Here is a 21,966-nt window from a genome sequence, read left to right as displayed (position 1 = left end):
AGGACCCGACAGGAGGGGAACCTGGGCACGCTTGGTTCCAGATTCCAGCTTTTGGGTTCAACTTATTTTATGCAACGCAGAACTAGGAGTAGACCTTACCCTTCACAGGAAGAGGCCACCTTAGGGTTGACAAGTAGAGGGGTGGATTGAACAGGGCTTCCTCTAGACTCTGAGATTATTTCTCTCGTTCCATCTGCCTTCTCCTGCTTCACACACCTCACTGAACCAGTCTTGACTTTTCTCAGAGAGCATGTCATTTCCCAAGTCGGAACCCTTGCTTTGTAGTGACAAAGACAGACGGCATAGTCTCTGATGGGCCCCTGCCTGGGGAGGTTTGGGGACAGAAGGGGAGCTGCCCGGAACCGAGACTTAGGGGCATGGATTACGGAACCTGTATGGACTCCAAAAATGTGACCTCTTTCCTTTCAGTGTTCAGGAAATAACCCACCCATGGAGGGGATGGATCTTGCAAACTTTGGTCCATTTCCACATCCTCCTTAACTTACTGAACATGGCAAATTGAGTAGTTCACATTTCACTGTGGTAGACAGCATAACCTACAAATTCAGACAGTAGGATCTGAACAGGATTGGTAACTTGTCACTTATAGAATTACCCAACACGTTAATGTTGTGGTGGGAAGTGAATTGTTCAAAGTCATCTCTCCGGGCTTAGTTATCTTGCTCATATAGATGATCTTTCAGATCAAAAAGGCTTTGAGATGAAAGTGATCTTTCAGCTCAAAAAGGCTTTCATTCTTTAGCGAAATTTATATATAGTTTAAGTTTGTACTGACAGGAGTGATACCACCGATGAGCCCACTTAAAAGGGTTTATTACTCCAGCCTTGAATAAATATCCCATCTCTATCCTGTCCCTCACCCATTTACATCTTTTGGTGCCGAGGATAAATTTCACCCCTTTTGTTAGCTTTTTCTTCAAATACTTTATATAAGAGATCTCTGTTCTTATATTCTTCCAGAGCACTTTGCTCCTTCTTCTAGAACAGCATTTTTTAAATATAATGTTTATTAGGTTTGGCTATTCATGTAAATGCTCCTTGAGGATAGGGAATAACCTCCTTGTTCTCTGTATCCCTGCAGAACCTAAGACAACTTTGTAATTAAGAGCTGCTCAATGAATAGCTAATGGAATGTTGAAGAACATCTTCAAACCCTCATTCCTATTTGAAAGAAGAAGAAACTGTGCTTTCTGCCTTTCCTTCAATTAAGGAACAGGGTAATGAAATTTAATAGCAAGATTAAGGAATAAGTCTCAAGAGAAATGTGCTTCCTCGATAACCTTTATCAATATTAGAAGTGAGTCAAGGGAGGTAATTAGATGAACAAATGTACTGAAACAGACGCTTTAGGGAAAACATTAAATGGGAAACTAGAAAGCAAAGAGACTCCACAGAAAGAACATTCTTAGAATACTTAAAGGGAGAACATTTAAAATGTCATCAGGGATGGAAAAGAAAATAAACTGCACAAGTTGAAAACAATGTCAGTGGTAGAGAAAATGAATTCTTACATTTGGGAGCCATTTTGCAATTGGCAACGTGTTTTACATAAATCAGCTGGATTGAAACAAATAACAAGCCTATTAGACATGGCAGTTTGGGGCTTTGAGGAAAGAGAAGAAAAGATGGGCAGGTGTGTGCCCTTGGGAGGCTATAATTATGAGAATCTTGAAGAGGTTTTTGTGCACATATTAACCAAAATGGTGACATTTACAAACACGGTGATAATGTAAAATTTAGAAAGTAAGTGCTTCCTGAATATGGAATGGATGGGATAAATCTATTTTCTCACTCTTATTCTTGTTGAATAAGACATTTTAGTTCTTAATGTATTTTCTGGGTAATTTATATCCTTTCTCCAAAAAGATCATGTGCCAAATATGTACACAATAATTATACAGCAATTTTTTTAAAAAAATGAATGAGTACATTAGAAAAAAAAACACTGAAGTGAGAAAGGTAAAATAAAGCCAGGAGAGAAAGTGGTCAACACGGGTCTGCTTGCCCTAAGGTCCGCAGTCAAGGGCACAGAGTTCTATGACTCAGGTACACAGAATGTGACCTATCAATTTTTCTACAGAAACATAGGTATTTCTAGCACAGAGATGAGACAGAAATGCCTCACAAGACTGCTCCCTGAGAAGATGTTGTGTGATGTCAGGAACATACCCTCATGGTAAATAAAACAGCAGGTTTCATAGGATTCTTACTTCTCAGGCTGACCACAGCAGACTTCATAGGGCTAATTCAGTACTTAGATTGCAGAGCACTGGAGTGGGGGTACCTTGTTATTTTAAGGGTAAAACTGAAAACATCTAGAAGAATGAGACATTATGTGCCCTCTTGATAGCTGACAGAAGCAAGTGTCTCCTTGGGTGTTAAGAAGCAATAAGGTAAAAGTTATACTAATGAGTTACTTGAAATGGAGCTATTCTTGGTTGCTCAGTTAAGTGGAGACAGATATGCTTTACTAAGTTACCTTTGCTGAGAATAAAAAGGATGTTCTTTTGTGAAAATAAAGGGAGCAAACCAGGGAAGATGCCCATGTGGAAGGCTACAGCCATAAGGTAAGGCTCACGATAGTCCTTGAAAAGCTGCTTGGGATTCTTACAGACCTACCAAGCAATAGGCCATCAAGCCTTCAAAATTACATGCCACGGAGTGTGACCATGAAAATGTTATACTGGGAGATTTTTTAAGTGGGAGTTGTCTCTGTCTTGACCAAACAAACAAACCCCAAAAACCTCAGCAAGGTCTTGAATAAATTACATTAATAATATTATATTCTCAGTGAATATTACCTTATCAAAGAGGAGAACACTTAAAATAAAGGGATCTTAACAACTTTAAGTTATCAGCTGTAGAACTCTCCCATAGAAACTTGGGTAGAATAAACTAAACACAAGTAGACTTGTTGACTAGTGTTATAGGGTTAACCAGAAGTCAGAGATGAATAAATATTATTTGAACTAATTTTAGAGAATTGCTTTGACTTCTCTATCTGTATTCTATAACGTTACTTCCCTTTCACACCATCACTGATTGTGGTCTCCCCGGTAAATTAATCCTCAGTCAAGGTCTAGTAACTAAATTAAGAGAGCTTTATCACTCCTGGAATACAGCCATTGTCTCCTCTGTGGACAACCTCATAGAAACTTCTGTCATCCATCCTCACACATTTCAACCTCTGCTTTAAACCTCTCCCCATCATACTACGTGAAGGAAACTGGTGAACAACACTTTGGGGGCTTTTGCATCTGAAACAACCACAATGCACAATGCACTACAGCAATAGCCTTCCAGAGGGAAGAAAACACACCGGCTTCCTATTGCCAGGGATCTTGCCCTTCTTGTCTCCTCTTTATCCCCTGGGCCAAGCACAGGGCCTGCACGCTGTAAGCTTTTATAAATACCTGCTAAATGCATGCATGGAAGAAATGAACACTTGAGGGCCCAGTGGGTGTCCATCACTTTGTTGGCCACTTACATAAAGTCATCCTCACATTCATCCCATACACATGAGCAGTATTATCTTCATTTAATGGAAAACTGATACGCTAAAGTGCTAGGTGACCTGCCCAGAGTAAATAATAGAACCAGGATTCAAATCCAGGTTAGCCCAACCCCAAATCCTTAGCCACCACTCCTTTATCTTAATTATATTGTGAGGCAGTGCAGTGCCCAAGTTCATAGATAGCCCCTGTGGGGGCGGGAGGTGAGTGGAGAGTGGTTCCCAGCCAAGTATGATTGGGAAGCATGTCCATTATATTCGGTTTTCAGTGGATATTACTGTATCGAGGGATCCAGAAAGACCTCAAGTACAGTAATCCTGCTAACTTTAAACCTAACAATTTGTTTCCCTAACTGATCCTGCTTTGGGAACCCATTAAAGGCTCTCTGTCCCTATTGCCCAACTGCTTCACGCTAAAGTTGCTCAAGCGGATTTGTAGAGACAAGAGAGTTGTCAATTTCAGCTGTCAAAATCAGCTATGTTTTACATATTTTTTTTTTGAGAGAGAGAGACTGCTTGAGAGGAGGGGGTGCAGAGCGAGGAGCAGAGGGAGAGAGAGACTCCCAAGCAGGCTTCACCCCAGTGTGGACCCCGAGGTGGGGCTTGATCCCACCACCCTGAGATCATGACCTGAGCCGAGATCATGACCTGAGCTGAAATCAAGAGTGGGACACTTAAACAACTGAGCCTCCCAGGCACCCCTGGTTTCACATATTTTTAAATCAGTTGCTTGGAACCCAGAAGCTATTTTCCATGGAAACAATGGCAGATGTGACTGCTAAATCAATCCCTGATTATCAAGTCAATCAATAACCCAGGTGAATAGTGCACATACAAATATTAGAAAATTGTACTCAAATATCAACACTTACATAAAAGTGAACAACAGTAAAATCTGTCTTAACTAATGGTACTGAAGAAAATGCAGTTTTAATTTTATGAAGAGGTACTTGATAAAGTTTCTGGAGGGGTCATACAAATATTTTCAAAAGTATTAGAAGGTGACTGTACTAGATTAAGACATTTACTTACACTTTAGGATGGATGGCTTCCCTTTTCCTTGATACAAGAATAGCATCACCCCTATACTTAGTGCTCATCAACCATGAGATGCAAGTGGAGAAATAAAGAAAAAAGAAAAAAAAAAAAAGAATTTGGAAATGTAGAGAACCAGGTCCTCAAGGAAGGATAGGGGATGGTAGAGATGTCATGAAAAATTATTCTCTAAGCAGGTACATGACAGGTAATTATTAAATAGGATAAAGAGGGGGTGGGGATAGCACACATTCAGGAAAAGTGTGCAATTAGTTGTTGGATTATCCAAGATATAGTTCAGGAAATACTACAAGATAACCTTAAATATACTACATACTACTTCCCTATAATTTCAGACCTACAGTATTTTATGAGCAAATAGAGCCTATTCAAATTATTTAACACATATTTAACAGAATACCTGCTAATATATGCCTTTGCTGAGTTCTTTGAATAATTTAAGAAAATGAACGCCAGATTGTTACTGCCTCTTTGGTTACATTTCCATTATTTCGCTTATTTGAAACTTCAGACACAGTGGTTTCTAGAACCAGCATGCTTGCCTAATTAAGAATTCATGTTTGTAGTCAAAGTTCTGGAAGTTAAATCCTCATGCTGTCATGGACCTCTCTCCTTAGCTTCTCCATCTGTAAAATGGGGATAATGATAACACTACCTATCTCATGCAGTTGGGTGGGAATGAACTAAGTTCATGCATGAACAGTGCTTAGAAAAATGCCTGGCATATAGTGGGTACACACAAAAAATCAGCTATCATTATATTTGCATATAAAATCCACATCAAAAATACCTATTAATTTTTCTCTGTATATCATTAAGTAAAAAAAGTAGGGGATAGAACAGTATGTATTCTATTATCTTTAAGGAAAAAAAATTACAGAAAGTATACATACTTGAATGTGGAAAAAAAAGGTATCCAGGGGCAGGTGCTTTGTATATGTTTATATTGCTTTGTATATGTTTATATAAGCAACGTGTATCCTTGGAAAGATACACAAGGAACTCGGCTGAAAAAAACTGGCTACAAAAGATTAAGGGAATTTTATTCTTCTCTGTAAACCCTTCTATACTTTTATAATTTTGTCCCATGATCGTATGTTCTTCTCCAGTAAATTTTAAAAATTCATTAAACTTAAATTTTCGGCTATCGAACTGGGACTAAAATCAATAGCCATCAATCCATCAATCCTACCTTTATTTGAAAGTTAAATCCAATAAATCATGGGGATGAAAGACACAGCATAGGGAATATAGTCAGTGGTATTGTGATAATGGTATATGGTGACAGATAATAGCTACATTTGTGGGGAGCACAGCATAAAGTGTAGACCTGTCAGTTTACTATGTTGTACACTTGAGACTCATGTAACATTGTGTATTGACAATGTTGCAAAAAAAATACATAAATAAAATTACCCCCTCCAGAAAATAAAAATTAACCCAAAATTTATCCACTAAACCATTCAATCCAAATTAAATGAGGCACAGATAAATTTGTATGTTCTTTTCTCAACCATCTCTAATTAAAAAATTGTATCAGTAAATGCTGATGTCCTCCAACTTAAACAAGGAAACTTATTACAGTGATTTGTGTTGGTCCCATAGGACGCTTAATGCTTTACAGAAACAACGAATCAATTAGCTTGTAATAAATGTTTGGGAGGGCTAGCAAACGAATTTAACTCAATAATATAGTTCAATAATATAGTTCAATAATATATGTTTTCTTATTTTGGGTATTTATATACAAATCATATGTTAAGTATAAATAGAAGAAAGAATTATAAAGATAAAGTAATAAATGTTTGGGAGGGCTAGTAAATGAATTTAACTCAATAAAAATATAGTTCAATAACATAGCTCAATAATGTATGTTTTCTTATTTTGGGTATTTATATACAAATCATATGTTAAATATAAATAGAAGAATGACATATTTGAATGCATGTATACTAAAACTAACTCTATACAGCATCCTGCCTTCCAGACAACAAACTGAAAAAATTAGTCAAACCAGTAATGAGGCACAAAATGGGAAAATTCTAAAACACTGAATTTTTCACTTTTTGGAAACATAGTCCAAAACTCAAAGATAAGGCAACTTATTTTTATGACATTCCTGACAATATAAAACAAAAAGTGAACTTTATTTTCAAGAATTTTATAATCTCATTAAGGTTAACACTGTGTTTCCTCTGGAGTGGGGAAAAAAAAAAAAGAAAGCAAGCAAGCAAATGCCATCAAGACAAACAAACCCAACAACCCCAAACAAACATCTGTTTTGTTTTCTCACATCTTAATAGCCTGACTATTTTAGACATAAATATTTGTTTTGCAGACAAATGTTTCCAGAATGTTAGTTAAAACTGCTTCAGTAAAAGAGTTTATTTTTGAGCTGAACAAATTGCAAACTTCTCCAAAGTCCACAAGGCATCAGTGAAAATGAGCAAGTATGGCCTAAAGATTTTCAGAATTGCTCACTCGGCAAAATGTAGGAGTAGGAGTCAAGATGCATGCTGTTGCAAACCTCAGGATCATTTCTACAGTGGACAATGTAGGCGTGTTTGGTCGTATAGACGTGGCCCAAATTTCCTGCATTTAAAAGGCAGACGGCTGGCAGTTTAGTTTTTCATCCTGTCACACTGAATTCCTGTGAGAGCTCAGAGTTCCCCTGCAACTTTGGACAAGAATGTTCCCGGTTTTCAGGCGCTTTGCTCTACTTTCGTGTGCCTTGGCAAGGATCAAAGAAGCAGAGGGAACAAATGGTTTCCCATGCATATTGAATTCCCTCTTATACTGATTTTTCCTCTGTCACTTGAAATTCAATATTGGCAAGATTCCTGTATATCACCTTAACCAGTAAATCGTCTGCATGCAGTCAGAGCATGAAAAGGTAGATTTCAACGTCTACCTTTTGGTAAGAATTCGAGGGAACAAATCCTTTGAAAACCTGACTTTTTATAGTATCTGTGCTAAAACTCATTCCTGATGAACAAATAACTAGCTTTATTTTGCATTCACCTAAAGTGTTTTATCTACCATTTATTCTTTTCTCATGGCTTTATAGTATTTCAAAAATACAATGTTATACATGACTAGTCCTTTCACAAAAATTTGGCCTCAAAATTCTCAATTAACTCAATAATACTTATTATTTATTGAGCATTTAAGAGCTATGTACCTCATTTTCCTCATCTGTAAAATGGGGACAAATAGTACCTACACCTCATGGGTGTGTTATAAGATTACATGTAATATAAAGCTCTAAAAACATCCACTTACATTTTTACTATGTATTATTTTTGATAGCTGTCATAATTATTAGATGTTCTAAGAGATTTTTGACAAAAAATATGTGTTCGATCCAAATTATTTAAGTACAGTACAGTAAATGAATTACAAATAAGCTCATATTTTTTTAAAAATATTTTATTTGTTTATTTGACAGAGAGAGAGAAAGAGCATGAGCGAGAGCAGAAACACAAGCAGTGGGAGTTGGAGAGGGAGAAACAGGCTTCCCGCTGAGCAGGGAGCCCGCTGCAGGGAGCCTGATGCGGGGCTCAATCCCAGGACCCTGGGATCATGACCCGAGCCGAAGGCAGAGGCTTAATGACTGAGCCATCCAGGCACCGTAGAAGTTCATATTTTGATCATACATAGAGAAGTCATATGGTAAAGAAAAATATTTGTGAAAGAATGGCTTAAGTACTCTTCTAAGAAAGTCAATTTAGAAAATTCCTTCATGACAATTACTCTCAAGTGGTGGTTAAATAATTTTTATCACTTTTTTGAAAAAATTTGGTTATGTTGCTAATATACCTTAAAATTTCAGTGTTTAATATAAGAAAATAACATATTCATCACAGGTAGGTGGCTAAGAGATGATAATATGTGAATTCAGATACTATCACAAAAGGAAAACATCCTAAAATGCCTTCTTCTTTTTTTCTTACCTCTGTTTTTGAACATAAAAGAAAACCATCTACTTTGTAAAGAATTGTTTTAAAAAAGAAATTTAAAATTAAACCCATCACTTAAAATTTCAAGTAACCATAGATTTAACTGTGATAATGTCTTACAAATCTTAGAATTGACTAAAAAAAGAGTTGACTTTGATCAAAATTTTCTCTTACAGATAGTGGGATTTGAATTTACCATAGAATACTCTTCTTCTCAGAAACTAAAAACATTCTCTAACAACAGAAAGCCATTTAACTGGGAAGATGTGAATAATCGCACAGCTGTCACAAATGATACATACTGTACATCATCAAATCTCTAATATTTTTCTCCAATAAAATGTTTATAAATATATACCTCTTCAAAACGGAGGGTTTTGATGATAATGGAAAGAAAAATATTTTGAACTAAATAAAAATAGAAATATTAAATTTTGTGGGATGCAACAAAAGCAATAGTTAGAGGGAACTTGATAGCACTTAATGCACGTATTGGGAGGGAAGAAATATTTAAAATTAACAATCTAAGCTTCAAGCCTTAGGAAACTAGAAAAAGAGGACCAAGTTAAATCAAAAGAAAGCAGAGGAAATAATAAAAGTCAGAGAGGTCAATGAATTGAAAACAGGAAAACGATAAAGGAAAATCAAAGAAATGGAAAGTTGGTTCCTGAAAAGATCAATAAAATTGATAAATCTCCAGCTAGGCTAACCAAGGCACCAAAAAAAAAAAAAGAAAAGGAAGACACAAATCATTAATATCAGAAGTGAAAACGGCCATCACACGCAATCCCATGGACATTAAATGGATTATAAAGGAATATTATAAATAACTCTATGCCCACCAATTATATAACCTAGATAGTATGAACCATTCCTTGAAAGACAATCTACTCACACAAGGAGAAATAGATAATCTGAATAGGTTTATATCTATTAAAGAAATTTAATCAATAATCCATCTTCTAAAACAGAAAACACTAGGCCTAGATAGGTTCACTGGTGAATTCTACCAAATATTTAGGAGATAAATGGTACTAATTCTTTACAATCTGTTCCAGAAAATAGAAGCAGAAAAAACATTTCCTAACTTAGTCTATGAGGTCACTATTACCCTAATACCAAAACCAGACAAAGACATTATAAGAAATGAAAACCACAGACCAATATATCTCATGAACATAGATGCAAAGATTCTTAAAATATTAGCAAAACTGAATCCAACAATGTATAAAGAGATTTATACACCATGACCAAGTGGAATTTATTCCAGGTAGGAAAAGCTGGTTCCACATTTGAAAATCACTTGATATAATTCATCACATCAACAGGCTATGGAAGACAAATCATATGGTCCTATCAACAGACAGAGAAAAAGCACTAGAAACAATCCAAGACCCATTCATGATACAAACTCTCAGCAAACTAGGGACAGGGATAAAAAATATCTACAAAGAATGTGTAGCAACATCACACTTAATGGTGAGAAACCAGAAGTTTTCTCCTTAAGATCACAGGAACAAGACAAGGATGTCTCCTCATCACTCCTGTTCAACACTGTACCGAATGTCCTGGCTAATGCAATAAGATAAGAAAAGGAAACAAATAATATTCAGAGTAGGAAAAAAAGACATAAATCTGTCTTTGTTCACAAATGACATAACTGTCTATGTAAAAAAAAAAAAAAAATACCAAAGAATCAACATGAAAAACTTCTGGAACTAAGTGATTATAGCGAAGTTTCAGGATACAAGGATAATATACAAAAGTCAATTGCTTTCCTAGATACCAGCAATGAGCAATTGCAATTTTAATGAAAAAATCACATGATTTGATTAGCACCAAAAAAGAAAGATAGATCTAAAAAATATGTACAAAATCTATATGAGGAAAACTATAGGACTCTGATGAAAAAAATAAAAAAGTAAATTAGTGGAGAGACAGTCCATGTACATGGATAGGAAGATTCAATATTGTCAAGATTCAATATTGTCAGTTCTTCCCAACTTGATCTATAGATTCAATGCAATTCTAAACCAAATCCAAGTAAATTACTTGGTGGATACTGACAAGCTGATTCTAAAGTTTATGTGGGAAGGCAAAAGACCCAGAATAGCCAACACAATATTGAAGAACACAGGAGTGATACTACCCAACTTAAAGAATTATTATACAAAGTTACAATAATCAAGACAATGTGGTATTAGGGAAAAAAAAGACAAACCAATGAAAGAGAACAGAGAGCTCAGAAATAGACCCACACAAAGTTAGCCAACTGATCTCTAAGAAGTAAAGGTAATTCAATGGAGCAAAACATAGGCTTATCGACAAATGGTGCTACAACTGGGCATCCACGTGCAAAAATCAATAAACAAACAAATAAATAAACAGGAATCGAGAAGCTGACTTATACTTTTCACAAAAATTAACTCAAAAAGGATCAGAGACCTAAACTGAAATGGCAAAACTATGAAACTTTTAGATCATTACATAGGAAAAAACCTAGGTGACCTTGGGTTGGGTTTGGCAATGAGTTTCTAGATATAAAACCAAAAGCATATTCCATGAAAGAGAAAAACTGCTAAGATGGACTTCATTCAAATTAAAAACTTCTGCTCTTTGAAAGATACTGTTAAGAGATTAAAAAGACAACCCATAGACTGGGAGAAAGTATTTGCAAAACTTATCTGATAACGGACTTGTATCCAAAATATACAAGAACTCTTAAAACTCAACAATAAGAAAACAAGCTCATTAAAAACTGGGCACAAGATTTGAACGGGCACCTTAGCAAAGAAGATATACAGAGCAAATAAGAATATGGAAACATACTCAACATAATATTTCATTAGGGAAATGCAAATTAAAACAACTAGATACTGCTACACACCTATTAGAATGGACAAAATCTGCAATACTGACAACATCAAATGCTGACGCGGTTGTGGAGCCACAGGATTCTCATTCATTACTTACTGGATCACAAAGTGGTATAGCACTTGGGAAGACAACTTGGCAATTCCTTATAAAATTAACATACTCTGACAATACAATTCAGTGAGCACACTGCTGGGTTTTTATCACCCAAGTGATTTGAAAACTTATTATGTCTATACAAAAAAAAGCTGAGCACAAATATTTAGTAGCTTTATTTATAATTGCCAAAATTGGAAGCAACCAAGATGGCCTTCAATGATGACGGAGGAGGCTGGCATTGCTAGTTGAAGAGTAGGTATGATTTTCTTGAGCCCAATAAGTATTACAATATTGCTAAATAAACAGACAAACCTCACCATATTTCCCAAGGTAGATGAATACTTAGGTATTTCCAGATGATGTAACTTTTATTAAGATAGTCAAAACATGACAAACAAACTTATTTTTTTATAAAGATTGATTGATTGATTGATTTAAGAGAGAGAGCACACGGGTGAGCTGGGATGGGGGGAAGACAGAGGGAGAGGGAGAATCTCCAGCAGACGCCCCGTTGAGCATGGAGCCCAACGCAGGGCTCAATCCCATGACCCTGAGATCATGACTTGAGCCGAACTCAAGAGTTGGACACTTAACTGAGCCACCCAGGTGCCCCAGACTCCTTTTTAAAAATGAATGCAAAGGATTTAAATGGCTAATAGATTTTAAAAGTTCTTATTACAAGAGAAAAAAATCTGCAACTACATATGCTAGATGTTAACTAGACTTACTATGGTGATCATTTCACAATACATACAAATATCAAATCATGTTGCACACCTGAAACTAATATAATGTTAAATATCAATTATATCTCAATAAAAGACAAAAAAGGTGCTGTTTTTACTTTTTAAAATGAATTAAAATTTTGATATTAAACTTTTGTGTTCCAGTTATGTTATTTTTAATGTATTATACATATCTACCCAAAGGAGAATATAACTTTCAATATTTAATTATAAACACATTAAAATAATTTTTGAACTTAAGATTCATGAGGAGGTACATATTTATAAGTAATACTGCAAAATACCATGGACTTAAAAGATAGCTATTCTTCATAACTTTAAAAATGCATAATACCAAATAATGAGTCCTTATATGTTTGGCCTGAAAAATCCTTACAAGATTATCTTTGTATGTTCATTATGACAAACAATTCCATGAACAATACAAGAACAGATATTATAAAGTATGGGAGGAGAGCCATATATCCTGTGTATTCATTCTGTACCGTATAATTCCTTGAAACTGAAAGGCAGAAACCTGGCCATACATAAGATCAGATCATAACTAGAATCTAATTTTCCAATGTAGAAAATACTGACTTTAAACCTAATAGACTATTAAAATTAAAAGAAAAAAAATCTGAGATGATTTCAACAAAATAGACATGATTTTAACCATTTTTTTATTTCTATCGTAAAACAAAAACATTAGGTTATACGTTATAAATCATTCCTTCTAATTCTTTAATGATTTTGTGGACACTATCATTCAAAACTTCCTTTTCATCAAAGACCAGTCTACAACCTTATATATGACTAATAAGAAAGGAAAATTAACACCAAAAGACTTAGGCTGAATCCAGTCATACTGCAAATGTAAACAGACAAACAAATCAAAACCCCCAAAACCAGACTAACTCTTCCTTGAATTTCTCAAGTAATCCACATTTCTTTTTAATGTGGAAACTCACTGAACTTTCCACCTCTAACTACATAAGGAAGGCTGATCCATACATTTATTTTAGTGGGAAGTGGTAAATATAAGAAACCTGAAAAATACTATTTTCTCCCCAGTTCAATTCATTCCTATTCTGCAGCCATAAAGATACTGAAATTAAAATGAGTACCTGAAATACTAAGCATTTATTCAAATAAAATCTAAAATAAATCATTTAATCTTAAAATTATATAGACATTTTGCATTGTTTCCTATGGACCATGGCTCTGTGCTTAGTCCTCCCCACTCTTTCACACGGCACCCTTTTGATAAATAAAATGCACTTAAAATAATGGCACGTTTCAGAGACTAACTTTTCTGATATGCCTAAATTGGTATTTTTTAGAAAGTGCTAATCAACCTTAATTTAAAAAACATGATTAAGTCTTCACTACTTTGTACTGTACTCTTCACAATCAAAATGTCATGATGAAGTAAGTAAAATTACTCTGCTATTCTATTTCAAAGCTCCTTTTAGTCTGCAAGAAGTTGGCATGGCCCAGATGGTTCATATGAAAACATGAGATCTCCCTAAAATTGGGACAAGCCATTATCTTTCCTCATGATGCCTATTTGAAATTAACAGAAATAGAGAAGAAAAATCTGTAACAGCTTCTACAGTAAATCCAATTTTTGACAGCAATTATATAGTTGTTAAATCTAAAAGACATGTATATTAGATTCTGTGAATACTGTATTTACACATGTGAACTGAGTGAAAAATATATCAAGCTAGTTTTTAAAGAATAAAGAAAGGTAAATGGATTACAATCATCAAAGATTAAAATGTATAGAGTTGAGCTGTGCAGAAATAGTATTTGTAGCTCGTTGGAATAGAAGTTTAGGACTAACTTCTGCTCTGGAACAAAATAGTGTTCACCTACATTTAAGAAAAAATGTGAAACACTAAAAACCCAAAGGAGATTTTTTTTTATGGGGGACATCTGCTAATATTTGCAAGATAAACCTATAGTCAAGATTGAAATTAGCACCTGTTCCATAAAATTTGTTTTCATGATGTAGGATAACTGACTAGAATTAACACACTGTGATCACAATTTCATAGAAGTGTGTTTCAGTGTAAGACCACTTTAACCTGGCTTGCAGCAAAGAGCGGGCTTTGGTGCTAAAAATAAAAGGCAAAAGGAAGCAAACTCTGGGATTGTTTGAGGATAATGGCTCACCTCATAATCCATGAAAGGAGGGGCTACATTTTTAATAAGACAAAGGTGAGACGTGCAAGAGAAAATATAAGAAATATAGGTAAAGACCAATTCAGGAAATTAAGCATACAATTTTGAGAGTTTCAGAGAAAAAACTAAAAGAGGGAAAGAAATGTCAAAGGCTTGGTAGGAAAATTTCCAGAGATGGAGAGATTTTCATTTGAAAGGGCCTATCGAGGGTTGTGCAGAAGTATGGAAATTCTCATGCCCAGTTACGAAATTCAGAGTAGGCCACGAGTGGGAAGGGTGAGCCAGAGGAATCACTGTTTTCCATTATTAACTCTGATTTTTTGTGATTTTGGATAAACAGTAAATATTTAATGATAAACATTGAATTCAAGGTAATATTTATTTTCATATTCAATATGTGGGCAAATATTTATAATTATAGTTAATAATTATAGCTCAATATTTATAACTACGTATCTAAAACACTGTATCTCCTGAAAATTGAGTATATTTACAACTAAATAAAATCTCAATTTCAAGGGCTTTTGAAGTTACATAATTTATACTAAAATTTTTCAGCAAATAAAAATAAATAAAGTTAATGCCACAATCCTGCTGTTTGACTTAGATTTAGGCTGTGCCAAAACTTGCCAAAACTGTGAAACCACTGCAGGAATATAGGACTGTAGAAAAATGCATTTAAACCACCAGAAATCTAGCCTGCAGGACTAATAAAGTGCACATAATTACCTGCTGCAGGATCTGTAACAGCTTGGCTGGTGATGCCAGATGGTGGCTCTTGAAGCTGGTAAGTGGCATTTGTGGACGGCGTGGTCGGGCTGGTGTTGCTGCTTGTCATATAATGGGCTGGATACGGTGAGCTATTGTAATACTGTGCGTACTGACCCTGGCCAAAAGTCGGATAAGATGGATAGTCCTACCAAATCAAACCACACAAGAATAATCCATGAGAATGTTGCTGCTTATTTCTCACTTTTCAAAGTATAACTATATTTGTGTTTCTGGGTCTTCTCTGAATTTCCAAAGTATACACTGATGGAAGTGCCCAGACTTGCAAACAAATTTTATGTAAGATCAGATACACTCTTCCTATGTCTTCTATCCCATGATGCATGACTAGGTAAAATTAAATGATTCCGAAAACCAAATGCTCACCATGGAAGACTGCTAAAGAGATTTTTAAAAGAAAAAATATACATATCTTAAAAGGCTTAGGTAAGCTGTCACAGTATAATATAAACAGATCTTTCTTTATATAAGAAAATCATCTGTTGCATTTAAAAAAAAAATTCTGAAGTTAAACTGGCTTTTAAAATTACCTGCTGTGAACTGTTAAATCCAGAGGAATTTGTGAGTGAATTATTTCCTGTATATAATCCCGATGATGTTGTAAAACTGCTACCTAAAACAAAATGAAAAGAAATATGGTTGATGAAACTATGCAGAATAATGTACCCATAAGAAATCATTATTTAGATAACACAGAGTTGAAAATCATTGCAAATGCATTTGGTTTATCTTCAAAACCAGAATCCACTGCCATGACCAAAAATTGTGTTTTCTTAAAGTCGTTGAAAATTTTCACCATACTGAAAAGCACTAAAGAGTACAGAGATTTAAATTTCTGAGGGCATGAGTAACTCATATAAAATTATGGGCAAAATTATACATTTGTGCAAAAAATATTAGACACTGGGTTTTCCATTTCAATTTGTAAAACACACCAGGATTTTTTCATATCTTTACATTAAATAGGCTTAATGAAAAATGATGGACCTGATTAAAGGACCTTTAAAGTTCTTACAAGCTCAACAACTACAATGCTACTTTCAAATACTTTCAGACTTGCGCTGGTCACTATAATGGCCCACTGAAAAAGCTGATTATTTCAATTTCACAGAAGAATAAATGGCAGCCCTTGAAGTATTTGATAAGACAAGGCCCAGAGAGGAACATGATCAATGTTTTACGTATTACATGTGCTAAGTAACATTCTATGTGCTGAATGTCTACACAGGTTCAACAATAAATAGCAGCCACTGTGCAGGATACAAACATAAAAGCAATCTCCGTTCCCTCCCTTGTTTTATTTATTGTTCAACTATTCAAAGCAACACTTTTATTTATTTTTTTTTGAGAGAGAGAGTGTTTTGTGCATGTGAGTGGCGGGGAGAGAGAGAGGGAGAATCTTAAGCAGGCTCCATGCCCAGCGCTGAGCCTGATGTGGGGCTCGATCCCAGGATCCTGAGATTATAACCTGAGCTGAAATCAAGAGTCTGACGCTTAACCAACTGAGCCACCCTGGCACCCCAACAACATACTGTTTCTGATAATCATACTAGCAAAGGTTTTTGAAAATATCAGGGATTGGCAAATCTGTAAACCATGGCATTCATACGCTACAAAGTGGGAATTTAAATATGCACAACCTTTCTGGTCGGGCTGTTTGGTCAATGATTAACTTCCAGCCAGCAATTTTATTGCCCAACATTTGCTCTGAGAAAAAAAAAATACGTGGATTTATACAAAGAGATAGCAAAGATGTTCTTCAGTGCTGTTTCTAATAACAAAACATAGGAAACATTCCCAAGTCCTTAATAGGTGTTATTCAGAAAATGGAATCCTATGAAGACACTGAAATGGTATTATAATGATGTTTAATTACATGGAAACATTTTTCATATTATTTTGCTAGAGTAAAAATGGAAACAAGGAAAATGTTTTGGTGATTTCATCGGAAATATTTTTAAAAGTATAAAACGTTTTTAAAAAGCACAAAAATCTCAGAAACGTTATCTATGGAAGAGCACAACCATTGGTCACATAATATTCATGAAGCCAAGGCACATTTTAAACTTTTCTACTCAGAAGCTGTGTTGCTTCTATAAACAGAAAAAACCTTTTTTTTTTTAAATTAAAATTTTATGTCAAATGAATGGTATGAGCAATAAATGTGTTGGCAGTTCAAGGAGATAGTCTTCATTGTGAACTAGCTTTTCACAGATGTCTTCAGGTATGATGCAGGAGTTAATACATGCCAATGATTTATTTGCTACTCCTCAACATTTAAGTACTACCTTAAGAGTCAGAAAACGGGGTTTCCAGTCATCACTTATGAGCTATTTGGACTTTGGACAAATCACCTAACCACTCTAAGATCTAATTTCCCTATCCGTGAAAACTCTACTTCATAAGGTTCTTCAGCAGATCAAATGAGGTAATGTTTTGGAAAGCACGATGCACAATGTACAGTACCACACAAATGTCAGGAGCTGTTATTGTTTATCTCAGTAAACATTTCTAAAATTCTCCACTGCATTTATGTATCTTTTCTCTCTTTTTACTTTCCCAAACTAGATAAATCGCTTTATCTCTTTGCATATCTAAAATTCTTTTCCTACTTACTTATCAAACATCTCTGAACTTTGAAAACCTGATCCAAGGCTTTGTTATTTTTATTAAGGGAAACTATTTCCTAAGATAGTTTCAAATTTAGTTATCACAGACTCATATTTGAGGTTTCTTTATTTGTGCCTTTCAGGAATACCAACTGTCCAAAGTTCCTATAACATCCATCACAGATATGCAGAGAGCTCTCACACTCCTAATAGTTATTCCGCCACGAAAACTGGGGCCTCAGACAAGCTCCCCATATTACTGTCATTTGCATGTGGCAATCACAAACTTCTAAACATGTATTAAGTGCTGGACTTATGGTGATAATTACATGGGAATAAAAGGATGACTAAGACATGGTTTGGGACCTCACAGGACTTACCAGGATGACATCAGTTTTGTTTTTTTAAGCACTGGACCTCATGGGCATGTGACTCACTCTGTATTTATTAGTGAACAATTAATATTGATATTTTATATATAAAGCAAACTTACACTGAGCATTTTAAACATGCCCTGCAAAATAAAATTTAAATTTCTTTTGGATAAGAGTGTGAGATCAATACTTTTTTAAACTTTATCATAAACATTTAACAGGAAACATTACTTTGGGTTATGACTTGTTACTTTCATTTAAAACTGCACACTTCTAGGTTATGACTTGTTACTTTCATTTATACTACACATTTTTGAACAATAAATACTGACCTCAATAATCCCTACCCACCAAGAAAATGAGTAAGATATAGAAAATATATTTTAAAAATGCATGTTTTCATTCCGTAAGTTATTCCCTGGAACAAAGTAGAAAAGGCCACGGACGCTATATCGGCACATAGAGGCCAGTGAGGTATGACCAAGTACATCACAGTTCAGTACTTGAAATGGCACCCAAGTGACTTTCCAGACTTACTGCTACCTCTAAGACTGTACATTAGCTGGAATTCAACATAAGTTATATTCATTTACTGGCCGACTGCAGGCTGAGATTCCATTCCATTTAGTATGCTGCGGCAGGCTTTAACGGCACTCCTGTGGCCTGGGAGACTTCATGCAACTTCCAAAAGGGTCTCAGTTACTTCAGGGAGAGGTATACACATGAGAGAATCAGGCTCAGGCAATACTCATTTTTCACCACCAGCATCGGGGCTGTAGGGCCACCCCACCTGCCTTCACGTAGGACTTGGGAAAGAGGGCTGCTAACTTGCAGTCCAGGCCACCAGCACTGGCTTTCGGCAACAACCTCTACTGGTTTCCTGCCCATCTTCCGGCCCCTCCAGTTCATTTTCCACAAAGGTAGAATACTTTCTCTAACGTGTGTATCTGCTCTTCTCACTCCCCTGTTTAAAAAAAGTAACTGTTGGGGCGCCTGGGTGGCTCAGTCAGTTAAGCATCTGCCTTCAACTCAGGTCATGATCCCAGGATCCTGGGATCGAGCCCCACCTCGGGCTCCCTGCTCAGCGGGAAGCCTGCTTCTCCCTCTCCCACTCCCCCTGCTTGTGTTCCCTCTCTCGCTGTCTCTCTCTCTCTGTCAAATAAAATCTTTAAAAAAAAAAAAAAAAAAAGTAACTGTTAGTGGTTTCCTCTTACCCTCGGGATAAAATTCAAACGCCTTACCAGAGCTTATTTATTAGACCCTGGTCTGTCTCCAGTTTATCTTTTGGACTTCTTTGGTTTCTTCCCAGGAACCTCAACCGAACCCACCCAGATAGACATTCCAGCCTAACTTCACACAAATGAAGCAACATGTGGGTCTCTTAAGGCGACTCCTCTTACTTCCTCCCCATCGTATCCTAATATCTAATCAATAACTCAGCATGGACTAGAAACCTTTCTTCTGAAAAACCTTCCCTGAATTCCCCTCTTCTCTTTCCTTCTAAGCCTGGATTACTGAATCTCTTGTCTATCTGCCTATCTACCTACCTACCTACCTACCAATCTACCTACCTACCTCTGTAATGTATATACAGTGTTATATAAATTTATATAATAAATTATATATGTATATATATAAACATATATACTTATACAATATATACTTATATATAATTACATATACTTATATATTTTATTATATAAATTTATGTAATATGTACACAAATTTATATATATTTATATATTTATAAATATGTTTATATAATATATACATTATATACAATATATACATATATAAATATAAAATATATCAATATATAAAATGCATAATATACTTTTATATATTTATAAATATATATGTATTTATAATATATAAATACATAATATATAAATATATATAACTTATATATTTATATATATTATAAATATATATTTATAATTTATGATATTATAAATATATATTTATATATATCCATGACTACTCATCGGTATTTTAAGCTAATTAGTACTAATAATTAGCAAATTAATACAAATTAAATACTAATTGCATTTTTAAAAAGATTTTATTTAATTTGTGAGAGAGCACGAGTGCATGAACAGGGGGAGCGGCAGGCAGAGGGAGAAGCAGGCTTCCCACTGAGCACAGAGCCCCACACGGGCTCAATCTCAGGGCCCTGAGATCACGACCAGCCGAAATCAAGAGTCGGATACAACCCACTGAGCCACCCATGCGCCTCAAATACTAATTACATTTAAGCTTATTAGTTCCTTCCCTATTAAATAGGCTAAAAAGAAATCTTAGAGCTTACAGAATTGGATATTTGTAGTCAACCCATACAAACATGCCCAGAATACAAAATACGGTAACACTAAAGATGGACCATGTCCACTGAGCACTTACTATGTGTTAGGAGCGTGTTCATCTTTTACATGCTTTATCTAAACCCCACAACACCTTGATACTATAGGGAGTATTAATATTCCCATTTTGCAAATAAGGAAACAGAGGGTTAGGTCAAGAGAATACAGCTTTCGTCGGGTAAAAGTGAAATTCAAACCCAGCTCTGTCTGGTTTCAGAGTCTACACAATGCTCTCTCATGCCCTCTTACCGCTTCTTTGTTGCTTTTAGAAGTTCTGAAATTCACTCTATTTTTCTATAGGACTAAGAAAAACATAAGAAGCAAAATAGATGTATATAAGAACAAAGAATAGCACTTAAAACTTACTGAGTGGTAGTTCTGAGCCAGGCCCCCAAACAGTATTTTACATGTTACAGCTCCCTGGGCCCTCCCAACACCCCCGCCCCCCCACCCCCCATGAGAGGAGTACCTACATTCCACTTTACAGATGAGCAAACTGCTGAAGATCAGGAACAAGCAGGGCAGACCTGGGATTCTATCCCAGGCCATCTGGCTCCAGAGGCAAAGTTCCTAATCTCCACAGTAGATTACCTCTCAAAGTAACTGGGGCCGGGTTCGGGGTGGTGGGTGTGGGGTGGGAGGAGATCTTTGAAAAAAAATTTTTTTAACATATCCAACATATGGCTAATTGTCAGGCAATCGTCAGGAGCTACCCGTTAAAAGGCACATATCTAGGCCCCTCATTAGACACGGGAATCACCATCTCATTGAGGTAGAAGAGGGAGGGTTTGACCTGAAAATCCACAGGTTTGTCAAACACCCCAAGTACCTGCTTTTTAGCACTACTATGTTTTGTACCAATTCAGTAGATGTTTTAGCAACTGCTTCAGAAACCCGTAACCAGTACACGCTTGCTTTTTTCCTCTAAGAAAGTAATCACACTCACCAGGCATTTCTAGAATGGAAGCTTCACGGAGGCTGTTTGGGGCAGTTTTGCTCCTTAAGCTGTGCGAAAGCTCTTAAAGGGAGGAGAGGGTTCCACTTTGATAGCTGATCGGACGCAGAGTTGGTGCCAACACCACCCGATGAATTTCACCGGGTCAGAACGGCGCAAAGCAAAGGTAACATAGCTATCACAATGCTCCCGAGAAAGTTTCGGTGTAGAGCTGCGAAACCCACTTCCTACCCTGAGCAAGCCCAGCAGGAGAGGCACATTTGTGGAGAAGGCTGCCATACACCGGGCTTGAACATGGATGCTGCAGGGGGAGAGAGGGCAAGACGCGATGAAGAAAAACAGACCTCCTCTCTCTGTGAGGGTCCATCTGCTGCGAGTTTCTCTTTGATTCAGGAGTCTTCACTTTTATCTTAGGTCATAGAATTAGGCTTAATATTCAGAATT

General features: G+C 35.9%; 1 protein-coding gene across 1 annotated transcript in view; it reads right to left on the bottom strand.

Annotated features, from left to right (window-relative positions):
* The window catches only part of EYA1 (EYA transcriptional coactivator and phosphatase 1), a 168,323-nt gene that overhangs the window by 89,666 nt on the left and 56,691 nt on the right, over window positions 1-21,966 (bottom strand). The window contains exons 8-9 of the mRNA XM_078072305.1: window positions 15,755-15,837; window positions 15,165-15,351 (exon numbers count right to left, since the gene is read on the bottom strand). Of these exons, the coding sequence (XP_077928431.1) occupies window positions 15,165-15,351; window positions 15,755-15,837 (270 nt within the window). The remainder of the gene's footprint in view (window positions 1-15,164; window positions 15,352-15,754; window positions 15,838-21,966) is intronic.

Source organism: Halichoerus grypus, chromosome 5 (assembly GCF_964656455.1).
Source record: "Halichoerus grypus chromosome 5, mHalGry1.hap1.1, whole genome shotgun sequence".
In the NCBI taxonomy this organism is placed as follows: domain Eukaryota; kingdom Metazoa; phylum Chordata; class Mammalia; order Carnivora; family Phocidae; genus Halichoerus; species Halichoerus grypus.
This window is presented reverse-complemented; position numbering and strand designations above follow the sequence as displayed.